We start from the raw sequence: 20,414 nt of genomic DNA, 5'->3' as shown, positions 1-20,414 counted from the left end.
TGTGTGTGTGTGTGTGTGTGTGTGTGTGTGTATATATATATATGTATGTATGTATATATATGACCTAGTTTTTGGTTTTTGGAGTAAGAGCAGTCCCTCTGTATCTGTCTCAGTGATATTTCAGTTTGGTTCTTCTGTAAAATCAATCCCAGATCCATTGGGTGATGTTGAGGTGTTAGCTCTGGGGTAAGAAGCACCAGCTGCTACAAAGTTTGATCTTTCTTAGTCTATTTCATATGCTCAATAATGTGTGTGTGTGTGTGTGTGTGTTTGCATGTGTGTTTGTGTGTTATCCAGGCTCAGCTCACGGAGATGGAGTCGTCCCACGCCACAAGCGAGGAATTGGCCCGTCACCGTGACGATGCCCAGAAGGAGGTGGAGCGACTGAGAGCCAGTTTGAGAGAAGCAGAGAGGACGCTGGCCGCCCGAGAGAGGGCTCACAGACAGAGAGTGAAGGGGCTCGAGGAGCAGGTACTAACAACACCATGAAATACATGCACTACACATCCAAATGTTTGTCAAGAATTCAGCTGCTTCTGAACATAGATGTTCAGTCAAACACATGGTTTTGTATCATGTCCAGAATAGAGCATGGAGTGAAATGGCCATTAATGAGTCCAATGAGTCTGACGCCTCATGAATGTTAAAACGGATATGCACAAAGTCCATACTCTGCATTTATTTCGTCCGTATTTGTGCACGTTCTCTGAAAGTTTACGGATATGAACCTGAATGGAACCGTAGGAGTACAGTCCAGCCTGTTGTTTATAGAAATACAATCTCTAGTAAAATAAGAGAAAGTAAATGTCCATCCACAAGTTTTTAACATCTTCTCAGACCACTGCTGTTTACACAGCTGCCTCTTTCATCTTTTTTTTAATGAGTAACATTACACTATCAGCTACTCCACCATCTCCAGGTTTGTTGTTGTTGTTGTCAGAAACTTGACTCTGAACTGCCCTCTAGTGGATGTGGAGTTTAACATCCTTAATTATGTAAAAGATATATAAAAGTCTGGACAGTAACTGCAACGATTGAAACAGAAAGCTTTATTAACGTACACAAAGGGAGAAGAAATTAGCGTTAAAGCCGTTCCTCCCTGCACCAGAGAGGAACACTCTGCTGCCTTCTACGACCTTCATTTCACGGGGAAACTCTGGATGAACCAGAGCCTTTAAACTATGGTTCCCAAACAAAGGATTGCAGTGTCTTTCTAACAGAGTTGGTGAGGAAGCCTTCCACTGCTGCTTCCTCTGTCCATCTCTCTCTCCTCTGCTCTCTCCTGTTCTTCTTATTATTGACAGCACATCCCTAACTAGGTGTTCCTTGATGGGAGCACACAAACAAGAGAGGAGAGACAAGGTGAATGAGGAGAAAATGACGTACACAGCCTCCACCCACCTCTGACCACTCATGGTGGACCCCTAGTCTTCTGTCAACTTGGACTTGCGGGGAATGGAAGCCCCTTTCATCCATCCCCACTGTCCTCCAATGGCGACGGGCACACTGCTGTCTTCGACAGAGGGACTGAAATGATGACATCCCTTTGTCTTTTGCTTTTCAAACCTGTTGGAGTTTAGCGGTGATTACAGCCTGCTCGGCTCCGTCTGGTCCTCCCGCAGTGAGAGAACAGTGAAATGACTCACACTTTAAAGCTGCTGTGATCAATGAAAGCATTGTGAAGCTCAGAGACATAGTTACAGACCAGTCTGTGTCTCATTATTGTCCTGTTTGTGCCCGGACACGTGTGTTTACTCAAAAATAACAGAGCTGAGTCACATCTGAACTCTTGCTCTTCACTGTTTATAAGGCAGGGTTATAAAAGGAGAACACTGCAGTGGGAAAGGAGTTGTGTTTACAGGTGGTTTAATGCTCTGCCAGAAAATAAGTCAAATAAACTAATGACTTGAAGCTGCCAGGATTGTTTATATATGTGACTGTGAGGGGGGCTAATGATGGGGAGACAAGAAGCAAATGGTTTTTGTTGTGTTTGGGGATTGGGTTGTAATGTGGCCAAATACTCCTTTAGCATCAGCTCTTTATTCCCGACCTCTAGCCTTAAAGGACACATATCACCAAAGACCAAAATGTTTTTGTGATGTCATTAAAGTCAAAATATTTCATATTCCGGAAGATAACTTTAACTTGATGTTTAGGACTAGAGATTAAGTAACATTTTTATGTGTGTTGCAGTTATTGACACTAAAGGAGCAGCTGCAGCACGAGTTGCGACGCAGACATCCATCTGTGGGCTCACTGCACCTGAGCAACTGATCTCAGATCAGACCAGAACTCATAAATCATAAACTCTCACAAATCTGATCTCAGGTCCGAACAAAACTCACAAACACACACAGATCTGAACTCAGATCAGCCCAAAGCTCACAAACACTGCAGTCTTAGTCATTTTTATTAATTATACATTATTGTATTAAGGTTATGAACCTGTATTTTTTGCAGGACATTTTTGGAGGACCAAATCAGACACACCACACACACACTGTTTATTTCTCTGTGCATTGACCACTAAATGTTTTAATGTTTTACATATCATATGTTGCCAGATCTAATGCTATTGTACACCCCACCAAACACACACACAGGGGTTTTGTTGGTATTTGTAAATCTGGTCAGTGTTTGAGGAGTTCCAGTCTCTCAGCCTGTTTAAAGAACTAATGTGAAAACCTGAATTGTAATATTTTAACAACATGATCTGTACTAACTTTGTACATAGATTAAACCGTGTTTGACTTGTTTAAATAAAACATAAATGCATCACTTTGTTTGTATTGATTGTCATTACAGTTCCTCATGTTTCCATTGTGAAGATTGTTTGAGCCATTTCTGCTGGAATAGAGGTTGAATATTTTAATGATTATTAGTTATTGATAATGCTTCAGTATTTGAGGTCAGTGCTGATTGGCCTCTGTGGCAGATCATTTGCGAAGTATTAACCTTCTATTTCAGTGCTATGTTTATAAGATTTTATAGACATATCTCTTTTTTAAGAAATGCTTATTTTAATGTTTTATTTTATTTTGTGGCCAATTCAATGCTCGTCCCATCACTAATTCACTAAGGTTGACATAAACATAGATGTCAGAAGCACAACTTGCATATTCAGATATCCTATATATAAAGAAATTTCTTGAAGAAGTAGTTAATAATCAACACTAAATACTTATTTCTAAATATTAATTCATTATTATTACATGCAATTTGCTGAGTTTGAAATGGGCTTTATGCATTCCCAGACAGTGAGCATATATCGGTTCATTGGCATAGAAAGTTTGGCACACCACCGACCGTAGACCACTGCTTGTCCACCATCGGACCACTCCTATTACTGTTCTGTGTACAGGATATAACTATAATTTTTAATCTCCTCAAACAGATTTTAAATTCACAGAGACTTTTATTCCGGAAAACAAACTAATACAAATGTTACCAACAACTATGAGAGATATAAAAATGAGTAAGCCTGATATAAAATAATTATGCTAAAAATGTTGACACTGTGCTGGATTAAGATTATTTACTAATCTTATTTATAAAGAATAACAAAAGAACCTAATGAATGAAAAATTAGTAAACTGGACTGTGAATGGAAAAGTGCTAAAATGTGTCATTTTGTCTAAAATTCAGTTTAATCACTGGTGGTCCACCCAGAAAAACCTGTGCAAAACGCCAGTGGACCTATAAATTTGCCCTCAGTGAACTAACAATTTTGTGCTGTCTCCTTGCTATCAGGGGAAAACTACTCCATATGTTTAGTCATCATGCTAAAAGCATCACAGCTAGCAACATAAACAAAAAAGAGCATGAAGCCTAAGAAAATCAGATATTAACAAATGTATTTTGTTTTGTGATCAAATCTTAAAAAAAAAACAAAGAAACAAACAAACAAAAAACTTGCATTAGCTAGCTAGCTCATTGAGGCTAATTTAGCTGAGAGCACCAAAAATCCCTGTGAGTGTAATGAGGATATTTATAAACAGTATGAAAACAGAGGGTAAAACTACTCTGATTTTGCTCTTATTAAGCTGATCTGAGGTCATTTACCAAGCTATGCACAAATATCTGATTCAGGGATCCCACCTGGGTCCCACGTATACCCCATGTACCAGCCCAACCAGAGCCCATGTTCCCCTTGAACCCAGCAGGTTCCATGTTTGACTCACATGAGCTGCAGTAAAGTGGGTTGACCGGCAACTGTTCCTAGATCAGTATAAAAAGAGCTAATTCTTTTCAGAAAGGATGATACAGCCCACTGACTAACAGAAAAATAGAAAAGAAACACACAAAAAGTCAAAGTACATGATACAGTAAAGCCATTACTACAATATTAAAAGTATAAACTATCTTCCTCCAGCTGTTCCTGTGCTGCTGCTGTTGCCTTAGCACCAAGTTTGAATGGATCGGATAGCACCGGTGACTTTGTACAGTCGAAAGGATTCGTAAAAATAAAAGAATACAAAAGTAAATACAGGTTTATATAAATTCCCCCAGTCACTTAAGAGAACAGCTTGTGTGTAGATTAGTGTGTAGATTAGATTAAGTACATGAACACAGTGGCTCCAGAAGTGGGCTAAGGGCTAAAAATCAAATGCAAATAGTGGAATATTTAAGATAAATTTGATAAGCATTTGAAAACAGGAAAAAAGCCAAGATCACTAGACACTTTGTGAAACAGGTGGGCGCAAATAATCATCCATTCTGGTGTAGTTAGCTAACAAGGCAGCTAACTCAACAAGTGTTTATAATAAAAATAGCATGTCCACAATTCTGGGTCTATGCTACTGCTCTATAATGTCCCACCACTTCTGGGTCACCATGGATAAAGCTGTGCTATTGCTCAAGGATGAAAATTTCACGTCAAATTCACCAAATTTCACTGAATGATATTTAGTGTGACTGCAGCTTAAAGGAACACTATGTAAGTTGTTGCTAGGTTGGACAAGCTTGTACGATAACATTATACAATAAAGTTTGGTATTTTATACCACAATGTCCACACAGGCTCAGGAGCCAAACAAGAACGTGGACTGTTGTGCACTATGTGTCCAAAAGTTTCTAGTCACCCCTCTGTACAGAGTAAGGTCAACTATTTAAGATTAACCCAATGTGGACACTCTGTATCCAAGCATAATTGAAATGGGACACTTTGGAACAGCTGCACATGAGCCTAAATTCACCATGCTCACTGAGCATGGGCTAGAAGGGTATACAGCCCTCCAGCTTTAGGATTGGAACTGTGATGGAGCTCTATTCAATACCATTAAGTACATATTGTCCCAGTTTTACTTGAAAATGCACTTCCATTCACATATTCATTCACCTTTAAATAAACTTATGTTCTGCTGTTGCATCAGTGTTCTTTTCCCTGCACCTACATAGGTGTGGCATATTGGTCACTGTTGCTGTAGCAGACGGATGCTTTTATTTGATTGGTTGTTATGTAAGCTGTGTTCGAAAAAACGTAGTGAAAACTCGATCCGAACACGGGTAACATCACGCCTTTCAAAAGAGACAAGGTGGCACAAATCAAGCGTCCTACCTATCAACTACTGGCCACTTGAAGATTATGCATACAGGCAACAATGAACGGTATCAGAGTGAGAACAATTGGTTTGTAACATGGTTTGTCTCCAACCTCTACTCCGTCAGTAATACGACAAACCTCAATCCCCCCCCACCCCCACCCCTTCTATATCCATTAGCTTTGAATGGGATTGTTATCAGTTGTTCTTTCAAGCTTGTCCTACCTAGCAACAGTAGAAAGGGAAGAACACAAATGTGGGCGGAGCCTGGATAATGGAACTGAATGAAATGTTTAGACAGTGTTTTATGGTCAAAGGGTGTGTGAGTGTATGTGATCAGGCAGTATTTGGGCATTGTGGCTGTTGTTTTGGTCATCTTTAACATCCTCCACAGCTCTTCACGCAGCTGCTCCCTAGCGTCGCACACTGGCCAGTGAGCGCCGCTACACCACAGCGAGAGAACTGGTCACGGCACAAGTCAGCTGGAAATACACCGTTATATAAGTTACTGTAGATGTTTGTCCTGTAGATGTAGCTTTGTTATTTTAGTCTTACACACACACACACACACACACACACACACAAACATATATCTCACCTCTGAGCAGCTCCTCATGGGCGCACACAGTTCTTACACAAATCTCTTTATTAATAACATAGATTCTGCGCAGACTAGAGAGAGAGAGAGAGAGAGAGAGAGATTATTTTTTAATTAACCATAACATCCCTAAATTAAAAAAAAATATGTATGTGTGTGTCTGTGCGTGTGTGTGTGTGTGTGTGTGTGTGTCTGTGTGTGTCTGTTTACCTGTAGAAGCAGATGTTGTTGAGGCATTGTTTACACGGCTGGTGGACGGAGTAGAGTCTGGTGCAGGGATACTGTTCCTCACGACAGTCTTAACCACAACAACAACAGACAAACAGTTAAAATTCTTAAACTACGCAAATCACACTGTCTCATCATCACACATCACTTTGCCCTCACACTTTGATTGGTCATGTCATGTTACTGTATCAAAAAAACAGCACATAGTTCTACTATAATATACACAGCATTAACAAAAACTGTCTGCAACAGTATGTATGTTCTCTTGCCCTCTCTCTCACCCAGTGGTCCTGGTTCAGTGGGCTCTGTCAGATGAAACTGAGATTCTAAAACACAAAGCAACAAAAATAAATAAGGTGAATTTTGAGAAAGATTTGTGTGTGTGTGTGTGTGTGTGTGTACCTGTCTGTCCTTCCTCCAGAGCTAGCTGCTGTAAAATCTGTGATCTGTGATCAGGATCTGTAAAATTTTAATTTAAAAACTTTTAAAAAATTTTGTAAACAAATTTTAGTCCAAAAAAGTTCACTCTTTGAAGTTGGCTGTAATTTTAAATGGTAAAGAGAATCTCAGACAGAGAGAGCTGGACTTACCAGTTATACTGTAAGGGTTATACTCATTTTCATCTATCAAAACAAACATACACCCAGGGTGTCAGCAGTTTTAAAGCATTTCATATTCTTAAATATATCTGTTAATGTCACTTACCAACACAGACAATTTAACCATAGACAGGTCATATTTGACTGACTGAAGGTGAAGAGCTGCGTCTAAGACACTTCAAAGACATATTTTTTTGGAAATAGGTTCTATGTCTTTAATGTCAGAGGGTAGTTTTAGATTTTAGTCCATGACCAGAGGGGGACTTTAATCAAATTGAATATAACAGTCTAATATAAATAATAAAAAATAATCAAGTAATAATATCTCTTCTCATTTTATTTCTAAAATAAATAACAGCACAATGGCAAACAGCCATTGACAGACAGAGAACAAACATCCCTCCATTAAACTGTCCATATGTGGGAAGTGTGTGACAGACACTGCACAATATTATTCCATTAATTTTGGAGTTGGTGTGTTCTCCCCATGTCAATGTATATTTACTCCATGTGCTGCAGTTTCCTTACACTGTTCAAGAACACACATTAGTAGGTGGTTTGGCAACTCAAAAGTGTCTGTAGGTGTGAGTAAATGTGTGAGTGTTTGTCACCCTGTGAAGGACTGGCGCCCCCTCCAGGGTGTGTTCCTGCCTTGAACCCAGTGATTCAGAGTAGCCTCCGGACCCTCAGGAAACCTGAACTGGAAAAGCGCTTACGGACAATGAATGAATTAATGAATGAATTAATTATTTAATTATTATTACCTCCACCACCATACTGGTCATCATCAAACTGTGTCTGTGCCAGGAGGACTGCAGAAAAATAAACAATATATAAGTTAGAAAAACTGTGTATCAGTGTGTGTGTGTGTGTGTGTGTGTGTGTGTGTGTGTGTGTGTGTGTGTGTGTGTGTGTGCGCGTGTGTGTGTTTGATTCACACTCACCGGGCAGTCCCAGCAGGAGGAGAATGCTGGCTCTCATTATGTGTGTGTGTGTGTGTGTATATGTGAGTCTGTGTTTGCGTGTGTGTGCGTGTGTATGTCTGTGTGTGTATTTGAAGGCAGACTCTCACGCTGCAAAGAGACGAAAAATAGGACTGTAAATCTGTGACCCCACAACTGTATGATTCATTAGCACAATATTTACTATGAATTGATTCACTTGGATTTGATATTTTTCATTTGATTCTGTTAGAGATATACAGTGCACAATTGAACAATACAATAAACTGGTCTCCCTCTGTCTTTCTTTCTCTCTCACTCTTAATGAGACCCAGAGAGAAAGAAAAAGAAAAGGGGGAGAGGGGGAGAGAGAAAATCTCTGACAGAAAGAATGTGGCAGGTCTCTCCTTAACAATCCCTGTTTTCCTTCTGTTTTTCTCTTTTCCTTCTTCCCTTCTTTTCTTAGAAATGCTCTGCAGCATAAAACCCCCACCTCCCACCCTCTCTATCGTTGTCATTTTCCTCTCTCTCTCTCTCTCTCTCTCTCTCTCTCTCACTCTCTCTCTCCATTAATTCAGGGTTATTCGGTTGAAGGAGTACAGTAAGAGTCACAAGCTAAACTTCAGCCATGCTGAGAGTCACTGAGTTTATGCACATATGATGGCTCCTGAAAGTATCTGGACACTGTTCCATGCTTAAAGTTGCTGTGTGTGGGGTGTGTTTATTAAAACCGAAAGTTGTGGTGTTACTGAGTCCAGAGGAAACATTTCAGCTATAACACAGCATCATAAATCACAAAGCTATTTCCAAGCTTTTTCGATTTGAATGCTGTCAGATCTTTAAATAAATTTGCTCAAGAAAATTAAACAAAGCACATCACACATTACAGAGGTTTTCCCACACATGCATTTTTGAATTTCCACAACTGAAGGCCCCAAAACGTACCAAGCTTACACTGTGCAGCTTTAAAAAGTTTATTCTGTTCTGAAAACAATGTTGAATCAAGGGATATGTATTCCAAGACTGATTTTTTTTGTGAGGAGTTTGGTGTGTTCTCCCCGTGTCCATGTGAGTTTCCTCCGGGTGCTCCGGTGTCCAAAAACTCTCGTTGGTAGGTGGATTGGCAGCTCAAAATGTCTACAGGTGTGAGTGAATGTGTGTGAGTATGTGTCGCCCTGCGAAGGAATGTCACCCCCAGTGATTCCAGGTAGGCTCCAGACCCGGATAAGCAGTTACAGACAATGGATGAATGAATTGAATGAATGAATAATTTTATTTGTGATGAAATGTTCAGAGTTCAGTAGAACCTCAGGAAAGCGGGGTTCAATCCCCTGCTCATGCAGAAACACAATACTAAGAAAATAGGTCCTTCAGCAGGCGTCCAAAACACATCTTGCCAACACCAGATATCATGTAAATGTTGTTTTTGGGCTAAATCTGGTTGGCCCATCAGACAGACATCTTTTTCCAGAGCATTTACATTTCAACCAAATTTACACATTGAGGGATGTTTATTTGTAGTCGTCTTTTCACCTTTCATACTAACAAAATGTAAATGTTTTTTAGAAGCCTGAGAAAGCTGAACAAATCGTCTTTTCAGCAAGATTTTCCTGATTGGGACTGCATTAACCAGAACATGAATGATGAAGTTTGTCTAGGGTTTATCCACAAAAAAGAGACCACCTTCATAAAAGTCTTTATTGTCTGCTTCATTGTTTGGGCTGGACTAAGCCTTGTCTCAAACTTAACTTCAATGTCCCTCCCCTGATTCTCCACTGGAGTTTCTTTTTCAGGGTCTGAAACAGCCTAAAGAACTTCATGGAAATTTACTCACAGTTTAAACCTTAAAGTGTGCTAATACTTTTTGCATCTCTTAGATGACACAACCCCCTATACGGGATAAAATAAAGTGTAATAAATATGCTCTAGTTTGTGTATGCGTTACGTGTGTATATGTGTGTGTCTGAGAGTCCAGACATTCCTCCAGTGCATCACAGTGGCCATCGGAAACCATATGTTTTCCCAGTTCACATCTGGGAACTATTACCAGGCCCCCCCCACGCACACACACACACACACACACACTCGCCCCCTCTCTGTCCCCTCCCCCAACTCGCAAACCACTACACCTCCTCTCCTTCCTCACTCCCTTACTCCTCCACTCTTCTTTTCTTTTCTCCTTCAATGTCCTATCCTCTTTTTCCTCCTCTCCTCTTCGGACTGTACTGTCTGACTGTGTTCCATTTACATACATTGAGAACATAAATCTGTCTTTAACATCTAATTCACAAAACACACACACACACACACACACACACACACACACACACACACACACACACACACAGTATTCATGCTGGCTCTCTCCTCTCTATTGTGCTGTCATTTGCTCCAAGCTAAACCCCACCTCCCATCATATACACTACCATACACCCCCCCACACCCACCTCAAAATGAGGAGCTCCAGGTTTATCATAATAACAATATCACTACAAATAAAACAAACACACATTTGTGACTTTTCTATTCATTTTTACAACACAAAGGAATTTGCCATGAGGGCTGAAGCCAAAAAGAGTCGGGTGGTGTGCAAAAGTTTGGGCACACCTGGTTTTGTTGGCTGTGTGTAATAAGTGTAAGTGAGTGTAATTAAGTGCAAATAAGTACATATCCTCTATGGGGGTTACATTTTTGTTCTACTGTAGTGTAAAGCACACTCCCAGGTAGTTCATTTACAGATCTGAACAAACTGGAAAAAGTTCTGATACATTTTTGTTTGTTCCTGTACTTTACCCTCAGCAAATAAACAGATATCACACACAGAAACTGAGAGATCAAATGCCATATTTATAGTCTCTTCCTATTAACTTGCTTTCACTCAGAAAAAGCCTGTAATTTGAAAAAATCCCAAACTCTGCCCTCAGTTGTATGATCTGAAAAATCTGAAGAAAGGCAAAGACCTGAAATTTATGTAAACATCTGGTCTTAAATATAAGGTTATACTAAATTGTATACAGCAACAATAGTTTAAATACTTACCTTAATGTATCTTTACTTTTCAAGAGCTCTCAGCCTCTGTGTGTGAGTGTGTGTGTGTGTGTGAGTGTTTGGGAGTGAATGACTGGGTCTGTCAGCTACCCTAGGTCCTAGTGCCCACCTCAGGAACCACAGGCTACGCCCATGTATACAGCACACTTGCGGTCACACACAAACTCACACAGTACTCATGTTCTTTCTTACTGTTCTTACCTTGATTTTAGAACCCAAGAAACAGTAGTAGCTATTATCCTTTTGATAAAATGTCTACCATATATGGTTTATTCAGCTTTATCCCAGAACATTTTGAGACTCACTGACCAATCCTCATCCTTCACTAAACCTCCCTGACATATAATCATCGCTCAATATATCTACTGTCTCCACCCATTTCTCCAGCTGGTTCCTTCTGCTGTATGCGCTCTGTACTCCATTAACACAGAAGGGTTTATTTGGATCAATCTATATCGGTTATAGTTTAGAAAAAACTGGATGTTATGGAGGAGTCTTCACTGGACCGCAGGCATTATTAGGATATTTGTTCTTTCTTAATAGGTCATGTAAACAAGAATGTGGGGCAGCAGGAAATGTCACAGTCACACAACTCCAGGGACCTGGAGACAGTGGGTTCTAGTCTCGCTCCGGGTGACTGTCTGTGGGGAGTTTGGTGTGTTCTCCCCGCGTGGTTTTCTCCCACAGTCCAAAAACATATGTTGGTAGCTGGATTGGCGACTCAAAAGTGTCAGTAGGTGTGTGTGTTGCCCTGTGAAGGACTAGCGGCCCCTCCAGCGTGTGATCCTGCCTTGCACTCAGTGATCCTGGGTAGGTTACGGACCCACCGAGACCCTGAAATGGACAAGCTGTTACAGACAATGAATGAATGAAAAACAAGAATGTAGTTTAAATTTCCGAGAAGAGCAAATGAAATACAATATAAAATTATACAACAGTTGCACAAGTGAAGTTACACAGTTTTTATAATGTCACATTTCAGGAGGTGGGTGGTCTGCCCAAAGGGTATGAGAGGCCTAACATATAGAAATCCCAGTCAGCCACGTTAAATGGAATCCAGATTACATTTACACAAGGCTATTGACCTCTTAACATAAATTAACCCAGTGACAATATGTCAGATGTATTGCCAATGGCAGTCAATGCAACATTTGATAGGGAGACACTTCGTCCATCCAATTAATTTCCTTTAATCACAAAAACAGATCTGACTGACTAAAATAACATCTTATAACCTATAAATAGGCCAAAAAAATTCAACAAAATGCATTAATTCCTCCTGCAATGTTAAATAAAGAAAATATCTCATCAACAGTTGCATTGGCTGCTGGTGGTTGCCGATGTCGCAACATGTCTGCAAGTCAGAAAACGCAATCATCAAACTCTCACACATTACAATCAAAGTCTCTCTCATTGATTGTCAAACCCATATACACTTTCTGTCAAAGTCTATTTCATGCCCTAGGGTGAGAGGGTCTGATGGTGTGTGTAAGGATTGATGCTGTGTGAGAGAGGTTTGATCGTGTGTGAGAGGGTTCAATGGTGCATGTAAAAAGGACTGATGGTGTGTGAGAGGGTTCACTGTTGCATGTAAGAAGGGTTGATGGTGTGTGTGAGAGAGGGTTTAATGGCGAGTGTGAGGATTTGATGGTGTGTGTGAGTGTTCGCTGTTGCCTGTAGGAAGGATTGATGGTGTGTGAGAGAAGGTTTGATGGTGAATGTGTGAGGGTTCAATGGTGTGAATGAAAGGATTGATAGTGTCTATGAGAGGATTACACACAGAGTGTGTAAGTTTGAATTTTGGCCTAAAATGGCATCATAACAAACACATCAGCAAAATAAGCTCCCAGAATGCTTCATTTTTATAAGAATGACATAATTTATTATATTAGTGTGCTCTCTGCTGCTCCCTTGTGGACTGGACATTGACACGTATCAATAATACATCTGGTATCATTCAAATTTGGTGGCGGCAAATAAACATAGAAAATGCATAAGTACACCGTACATTTTTACAAAGTTAACCATTGTAAAAACAACGAGACTTCAGAGCTGTGGGTTTTATGTTTTAATTTATTACACAAATATGAGGCATACGAGAGAAGACTTTAAGCTGTAACATACTTCAAAATTCCCTGACCACACAAACACACACACAACCACTCTTTCCCTGTGAAGCCTTATATAATAGACAGTAATGAAGGAATGCTGTAGGAGCACAATTAAAACATGTTTTTTCTTAAAATCTGCTGTGTTTGTGCAGTGTGCATTCTGCAAGAGGTTATGACGTATGTGTGTGTATGATGGAGTTGGGGTCAAAGAACCGGTCAGAGCATTTTCAAGCACTGTACAATGATACTGTTGTTATGGACTGCTGCTATTGTTGCTATGGAGTTTTTAAGGTGGAGCCACAGATCACGCTGTGGCTGCTTTCTTCTCTTTATACGTCGCCATCATCTTCTTTATCTCTGCGATAGCTTTCCCTGGGTTCAGACCCTGAACAAGGTATAAAAACAAGAACCCACACGGTCACTGATGCGAAGCACCACTCTCAATGTTAGAACTTATCCTAAATTAATTCAGAAGTGTACAGAGTGAAATAGTTCAGAATAAGAAAGCAGGGTAAGAGCTAACATTATTTTTCTAACACTGAAAAATTGTGTGTGTAGTATTTGAAATGTGTGTAAAGTGTGTAATGTGTTCTCTGCACCTTGGGGCAAGTTCTAGTGCAGTTCATAATGGTGTGACAGCGATAAAGAGAGAATGGATCCTGCAGCTTCGCCAGTCTCTCCTCTGTATAATCATCACGAGAGTCTATCATCCACCGGTACGCCTGGAAAGCATGCTGAAATGAGTATCCTCTGAGCCACAGTTAAATGTTTAAAACCTCTCCACAAGGGGGAGCTATTAGCACTTGTGTGTTCAAAGAATGAAAGAAAACCCACACCAGAAGGAGCTCATGGAGGCATTTATATGTTTACAGTTACAAATGTTCATTTCTGCATCATTCAGAATAAAGAACATTCTCACAAGCTTTGAATTCTTTATGTGTTAAATTATACTCGGTGTGGGAAGCCTACAAATAAACGCTTAAATAAAACGTTTCTTACCTGCATGAGGACGGCAGGTCCCAGGTACTTATCTCCATTCCACCAATAACTTGGACAGCTTGTACTGCAGCATGCACACAAAATACACTCGTACAGTCCGTCCTAACATACACACACACACACAGGGTCATATTCACAGTACTCAAGTCAGAGGCAGAGGTAGCTGTCATTACTGTCCATTAGCTGTGTGGTGTGGTGCTGTGTGGTGTAGTTTTGGTGGTGTGTGGTGCTGTGTGGTGTAGTTTTGGTGGTGTGTGGAGCTGTGTGGTGTAGTTTTGGTGGTGTGTGGAGCTGTGTAATGTAGTCTTAGTGGTGTGTGGAGCTGTGTAATGTAGTTTTAGTGGTGTGTGTTGTAGTTTTGTTGGTGTATGGTGCTGCGTGGTGTAGTTTTGGTGGTGTGTGGTGCTGTCTGGTGCGGTTTTTGTGGTGTGTGGTGCAGTTTTGATGGTGTGCTGCTGTGAGGTGTAGTTTTGGTGGTGCGTGATGAGGTGTGATGTGGTTTTTGTGGTGTTTGGTGGTGTGTGTGGTGCAGTTTTGGTGGTGTGTAGGTATGTAGTTTAGTTTTGGTGGTGTGTGGTGTAGTTTTGGCGGTGTGGTTAGTGCTGGGCGATAAAACAATATCAATTTGTTTCAGAATTAATTTTTGCTTGATATCGATGAGAAGCTTTGGGTAATAGAACTCAAAACTTAATTTCAACTCCAGCTGCAGACTCCGGTTGCAGAACTTTTTTTTTAAAGAAGGATGTTCTCTGTCACAGTGTGACAAAATGTTAATTTTGTGATAAATATTGAGATTGATCAATACAGAAAAACTTATTGTGATAACATTTTTGGCCATATTGCCCAGCTCTATGTGTGGTGTAGTGTGGTGTACTTTGTTGGTGTGAGGTAGTGTGTAATATCATTTTGGTGGTGTGTGGTGTAGTTTTAGTGGTGTGGGGCGTGGTGTAGTTTTGGTTGTGTGTGGAGGGTGTTTGTTTTCATACTGTCTCAAAATTTTTACCATGGGGATGGTGTGGGTGTGTGGAGGGTGCACTTTTTAGCTGCACTGAGCCTTATATCTGTGAGCACAAAGTCATTTATTAGAGAGCCAATTTCAGCGAATAGTTTTGGAGGAAGGGAAAAGTTTGAAAACAAGCAAACTAAGATGATCCTACACTGTTCAGAAGCAGAGCTGGCCAGCTAACAGGCCCTTGGTTTAGCACACCACAGCACATACTTTTCCAGTGAACTGAGGCTCAAAACACACAGAATTAGAGGATAAAGCCTCATTATCAGTGATTTGAGTATTTTGTCTGTTTTCATCCTTCTTCCTCTCTTAACCCAAACTCACCGCTAAACTCACAACTGCGGTGAGCTACTGGGCTTGTTTTCTCCACCCGTTTTAAGACTGTCACGTCTATACTCAGTGAGCTCCCACAGCGCCCCCTCCCTGTGGCTCACTTAAATGCACAAAAATATTTGGCATTGTTCTTAAAGGCACAGAACATAAACATGACACAGCACACACACATCATAAATACCGCCCTCATTTTGAGATACCATCCACATTTTTAAATACTATAACATATGGCATTATCGTTATACCGCCCAACCCTAGTGGCATAGTTTTGGTGGTAGAGTGAGTGGTCATGTGTGATGGACCAGGTACCAGTTTCAGTCGATCGTCCACACTCTGCAGATACTGCTCCTTCCCCTGTGTACTCTCATCCTTTTTCTTCAGATACGGCTCGATGGACTTGTATTGAGCATAAAAGTTACTCATGTCCTAATGAAGACAGACCATTATTAAAGACTCATCGCTTCGTAAAAACACAGTTTACTGCATCAATACTGTGAAAGAGTGTATTAAATACAGTGGGGTCGGGGTCAGTGTGTGTATGAGATACTCACCGGAACCAGATCTTTAACCACATACATGTGTGGAAGCGGGTAGATCTTTGTCACTTTACTAAGATCACTGTCGATTTTGTTCAGACAGGCTAATGTGTTCCCACCATTGATGTTCATCGCACAAGAACCACAGATACCTAAACACACACACACACACAATTACCACATCATCAACACTTAGAAGTGTTTATAATCCATGTTTAATTACAAAAATGTATTTAAACACTTAATTGATAACTGAATAAATGTAATATATCATGTAATGACATTATAAGAGGGGAAAATGAGAAATGTGTAAATCACATTTAAAGGAACACTAGGCAAGATTTTTTTTTTTTTTGCTGTAGGGGCTCCCCCTAGTGTAATTAATTTCTAAAGCACTTTAATGAAATCAATGGGGAGGGAGGGAGGAAGGTAGTTTCTTACCCTTCTCCAAAAGTTACATAGTGCAGATTCTAGTGCTGAGACGAGTAGCAATTACAGATGCTTTATTTTCCATTACAAAGTGTTCCTTTAAGCTGAAAACTGTCTTTTTAAAAAGTTTGTTCTCTTTTGCCCTGGGCCACATTTACAAAGTGTGTGTACACACAACAATGGGCCTGAACTGCATACGAAACATCTCACGCAGAAACTGTGATTTATAAAGAAATACATTTTGTATGAATTAGTGTATATTTAAGCAAGGTTTGATCCATGCATACACATTTGCAGAGAGAGCAAAAATTGATGACATCATGTGGTAAAATAGAGAAATGCAAGTAAATGTGCAAACCATTTTCACACGTATCAGTATATAATGCATAAGGATTAAAAAACTAATATAAAAGAATAAGAAATGATCACTCACTTCTTTAAAATAACTTTAAATAATGCAGAATATTAAAAAATAATTGTAGTTCCATTGCTTGCTGTTTCTCTTTCTACTTTATTTGTAGCATTGTTTCACTCTCACTTGTTTTATTTCACTCTGTATTTTATTTAGATTTTTTTCATTTAAATTATTTTAGTCCATTTTCTTTTATCTCAATGTAATACATTAATTTGCAAAGTGCTTTTTAATGTGTTTCTTGAAAAGTGCCATATAAATGAATAATAATAAGAAGAAGAAGAAGAAGAAGAAGAAGAAAAATAACACACTGCGTGCTTGAACCCTAATAATTAATTAAACTTCTTAATAAATAGACAGTACTGGTAATAGTTGCACATAATTATGAGCCTAAACAGCTCTAACATGTACAGAATCACAGGTCTTAATAAATAAGCAAGAGGTTAATGCATGTCTGTCATAATGGCATTTGGCGCTACTAAAACCTAGCTAACTGACAAATAAGGCAACAAAATGTTTTTAGAAATCATGAAGATATTTTTGTGAACGATGATGACTGGTTAATGATCCGATTTAACACTGTTTACTGCTACAGCCACATGTTGTCAATCAATGTGTGCACGGTTTTATGATTCTGAATTTTTGGGCGCATGTTATTTTCTGGATTTGGGCACACACACAATTTTCACTCCAGAATCCACAATGAGTTTTATAAATGAGGCCCTTGTCCTTTTCTGACCTTCTCTGCAGGAGCGTCTGAAGGTGAGGGTGGAGTCCATCTCGTTTTTTATCTTAATCAATGCATCCAGCACCATCTGCCCACAGCTGCGGACAAAGAGTAAACACACGTCACTTCAAACAGTGGGATTATACCTTGATTACTGCATTACCATCCAGTTAAAAGCTCTTTAAGCCTTTACTGATCTATCAGCATTCACTGTGAATTACTCAGTGGGATTACTAATACAAAACGAGTGGGAAATTTTAGTGCAGTAAAGAATCACAGTCTAAAACTCACTAATAAATAAGGACTATGGCAAGTGAAAGTGTCACAGAAAAACACAACTTTATAAATATGGATAACATGAGAGAACCACACCTCAATAACTTTAACCAAGAATCAAAACATGAACAACAAATAAAAAAGCCCCGCTCTTTCTTTTGAGTAACAACAGCAGACTCAAACAGAAGGTGAAAAGTGAAGGAAAAGTGGAGCTGAACAACAGAAAGCTTTTGTTTCCCTCCAAACAAGGACATTAGTTAATATCTGTTCATATTAATCACAAAGTCTGTCATTTTATGAGTGTCCAAAGAACAGAGTCTACTTCAGAAGCTGATAATATCGATCAACATCAGTTCACACAGGATTCAGATTGAGGAGCCTGGCATTAGTTACAAATGAGATTAGAATTATGTTCCAGAGAATGGGTCCCCCACAATGAGGCAGAATCTCAAAAACATTCAGCTCACAAGGTGTCAGTATAGTGCTTTAAACACTGCTGCCCTCAGAAAAATCACAAAAATCACTTTATTTAAAAATTGTTTGCTACATTTTTAATGGTAGAAATGACAGACTGCCAGTTTAATTCCCTCATAAAACCATCACAGTGGCAGCATCTTTAGATTTTAGAGTGACTTACGCATTGAGGTCAATTTCGTAGGTTTGCATCCGGGGCTTATCTCCCGGGGTGTCTGGGTCCCAGCGATAAATCTGGAACTTTTTAATCCGAGCTGCAGCTGCAGCGGTCTGCGCATATCTCAGGGCCTGCAGGAGAAACAAATCAATAAACAACAGTAAATAAAACAGGAACCTCTAAAACACAGTAGAGGAGAGCCAGAGCCTTCTCCAACACACAATGAGCTCAGAACCAGGGAAACACAGCGGAACAGGTTGCATCAAGTCTGGAGTTATACAGAACACACTCTGGAACAAAGTTTCTGTCCTGAGGAGGTTACTGTTTACATTACATTAGAGGCTGCTCCATACAGCATGATATCTCAGTTAGCCAGATAACTAAAGCCTAAGTTAAGTCCAATAATAATGTCCCTCAACCTGTTTTCTAATGAACACATTGGATTTCAGGCTTAAGTGTGTGTTTGTTTATTTTTGGAAGTTTGTACGCTGTGTCCAACATGGCTCCCTATTCCCTATGTTACTCACTATATAGTATAGTGAACAATTTTGGACAGGACTTCATGGGGGGTTTTACCAAAGAAACCACTGGAATATGGGTATTTGCTCTCCTCTAGGGGACATGGGTTGTATGCTGCTAGAGTGATGCTTTCTGGGATTGTTTGAGTGCAAAGAAATTTGTTTTCAGTCACTACTACATTACGACAGAACCCAAAAATCATGCACTATAGGGAATAGGGTACAGTTTCAGACACAGTGCTGGTCTTATGAGGTAAGTTCAATACATGGGACTTCCTTTTTTGGCATGATGTTGACTTTGAAGCAGGTAATTTTCTCCACCTGAGTTCAGCACTGAGTCAATGTAGTGTTCTCCTCCAAGTGGGTTCAGCTGATGTGATGTAATGTTATACAAAACAGAAACTAGTGTCCAAAGATGGACCTAAAATTTAGTGTGTTACTTACATTACTACAGTACACACACAGGTCACTTCAGATATCTTTCATAACACCCACCTTCAGCCTAAAGGTCAGGGGTCTCACACTCACTGGACAATTAACCAAAAATCACATACACACGTGTCTTTTAAAAGCTCATTTAACATACGCAAAGTGTCATTTTTTGATAAGAATCTATTATTAAATTATTCCGAATCACTTATTTTGTAAGTGACCTGGCTCAGCTAAGCTAAACGGCTAATGAGCGCGCTGACAGAGCGATTTAAATCCCGGCTAAGGTGCTCATGTCTGTATGTATGTATGTTTTCAGTTGTGAGCCGTTCTCCGGTGTGGTCTGTTTGTGTGAGTCTGACCTGGAGCCCGGGGGAGCGGCGCAGAGCCATGGAACAGCGCCGAGTCCAACATCCACACAGCGCGGCCATCATCACTTCACTGATCCGTTGGTGGAGTCATGTGCCGAGTCATAAGAGAGAATTGACTCTTCCGTGCCGGGCGTTTGTAAAATGGGAATCGACTCTGAAGCTTCAGACTCTATTCCTGCCACAGACTCCCTTTAAACTTCCCAACACTCCCACAGAGAGCTGTGAATAAATAAATAAATAAATAAATAAATAAATAAATAAATAAATAAATAAATAAAAACCCTGTTACTGCACATATCACAACTTTAAAGAAAATTGAATAACTTAATGTTCTTCAGCAAATTTTATAAACTCAAAAATAAATTCACAATAAAGTACTGTAATTTGATGGACAAAGCCCTTAAATGTACATATTCTTTTAGCTTAAAATTAAAACAATAGCAATTACCTCTTTTGTTGTATTATTTATTTAAAATACCTACTTTATTTTTTTCTCTGCAACTTCTCCTTAATCCTTTATTCCCACTTTTCTCTTTTGGACTTGTGTAAAAGTATATTTTTATTACTATACTTGCCTAATAAATAAATAAATACATCCTTCCACAGCTCACGTATAAATAATCCAGAGCTGTGTTCCACACAGGCTTTTTCTGTTTAGTCAGATAAAGTATGCCCAAAG

General features: G+C 39.7%; 3 protein-coding genes across 6 annotated transcripts in view; 1 reads left to right on the top strand and 2 right to left on the bottom strand.

Moving 5' to 3' along the window:
* LOC136697149 (rootletin-like) overlaps positions 1–2,771 on the top strand; it is a 33,568-nt gene extending 30,797 nt beyond the window's left edge. For all 4 annotated transcript variants that reach the window (XM_066672117.1, XM_066672116.1, XM_066672115.1 and 1 more), the window contains exons 36-37: positions 298–471; positions 2,194–2,771. In XM_066672117.1, coding sequence (XP_066528214.1) covers positions 298–471; positions 2,194–2,274 — 255 coding nt within the window. In that variant the 3' untranslated portion in view covers positions 2,275–2,771. The remainder of the gene's footprint in view (positions 1–297; positions 472–2,193) is intronic.
* Positions 2,772–3,452: 681 nt separating this feature from the next.
* mfap2 (microfibril associated protein 2) lies at positions 3,453–11,000 on the bottom strand. The gene is made up of 9 exons (XM_066672064.1): positions 10,946–11,000; positions 7,910–8,038; positions 7,730–7,777; positions 6,957–6,989; positions 6,769–6,825; positions 6,648–6,692; positions 6,349–6,436; positions 6,139–6,212; positions 3,453–6,022 (listed from the first exon to the last, which is right to left on the bottom strand). Exons 2-9 carry the CDS (start codon positions 7,944–7,946, stop codon positions 5,919–5,921), a joined length of 486 nt encoding a protein of 161 aa, XP_066528161.1. The 5' UTR covers positions 7,947–8,038; positions 10,946–11,000; the 3' UTR covers positions 3,453–5,918.
* A 1,831-nt stretch (positions 11,001–12,831) lies between these two features.
* Positions 12,832–19,878, bottom strand: sdhb (succinate dehydrogenase complex, subunit B, iron sulfur (Ip)). The gene is made up of 8 exons (XM_066671354.1): positions 19,727–19,878; positions 18,424–18,548; positions 17,523–17,608; positions 15,958–16,094; positions 15,716–15,832; positions 14,065–14,166; positions 13,665–13,787; positions 12,832–13,450 (listed from the first exon to the last, which is right to left on the bottom strand). Exons 1-8 carry the CDS (start codon positions 19,796–19,798, stop codon positions 13,370–13,372), a joined length of 843 nt encoding a protein of 280 aa, XP_066527451.1. The 5' UTR covers positions 19,799–19,878; the 3' UTR covers positions 12,832–13,369.
* Between the last annotated feature and the right edge of the window lie 536 nt (positions 19,879–20,414).

The sequence above is a fragment of the Hoplias malabaricus genome, chromosome 5 (genome assembly GCF_029633855.1).
Source record: "Hoplias malabaricus isolate fHopMal1 chromosome 5, fHopMal1.hap1, whole genome shotgun sequence".
NCBI lineage: Eukaryota > Metazoa > Chordata > Actinopteri > Characiformes > Erythrinidae > Hoplias > Hoplias malabaricus.
This window is presented reverse-complemented; position numbering and strand designations above follow the sequence as displayed.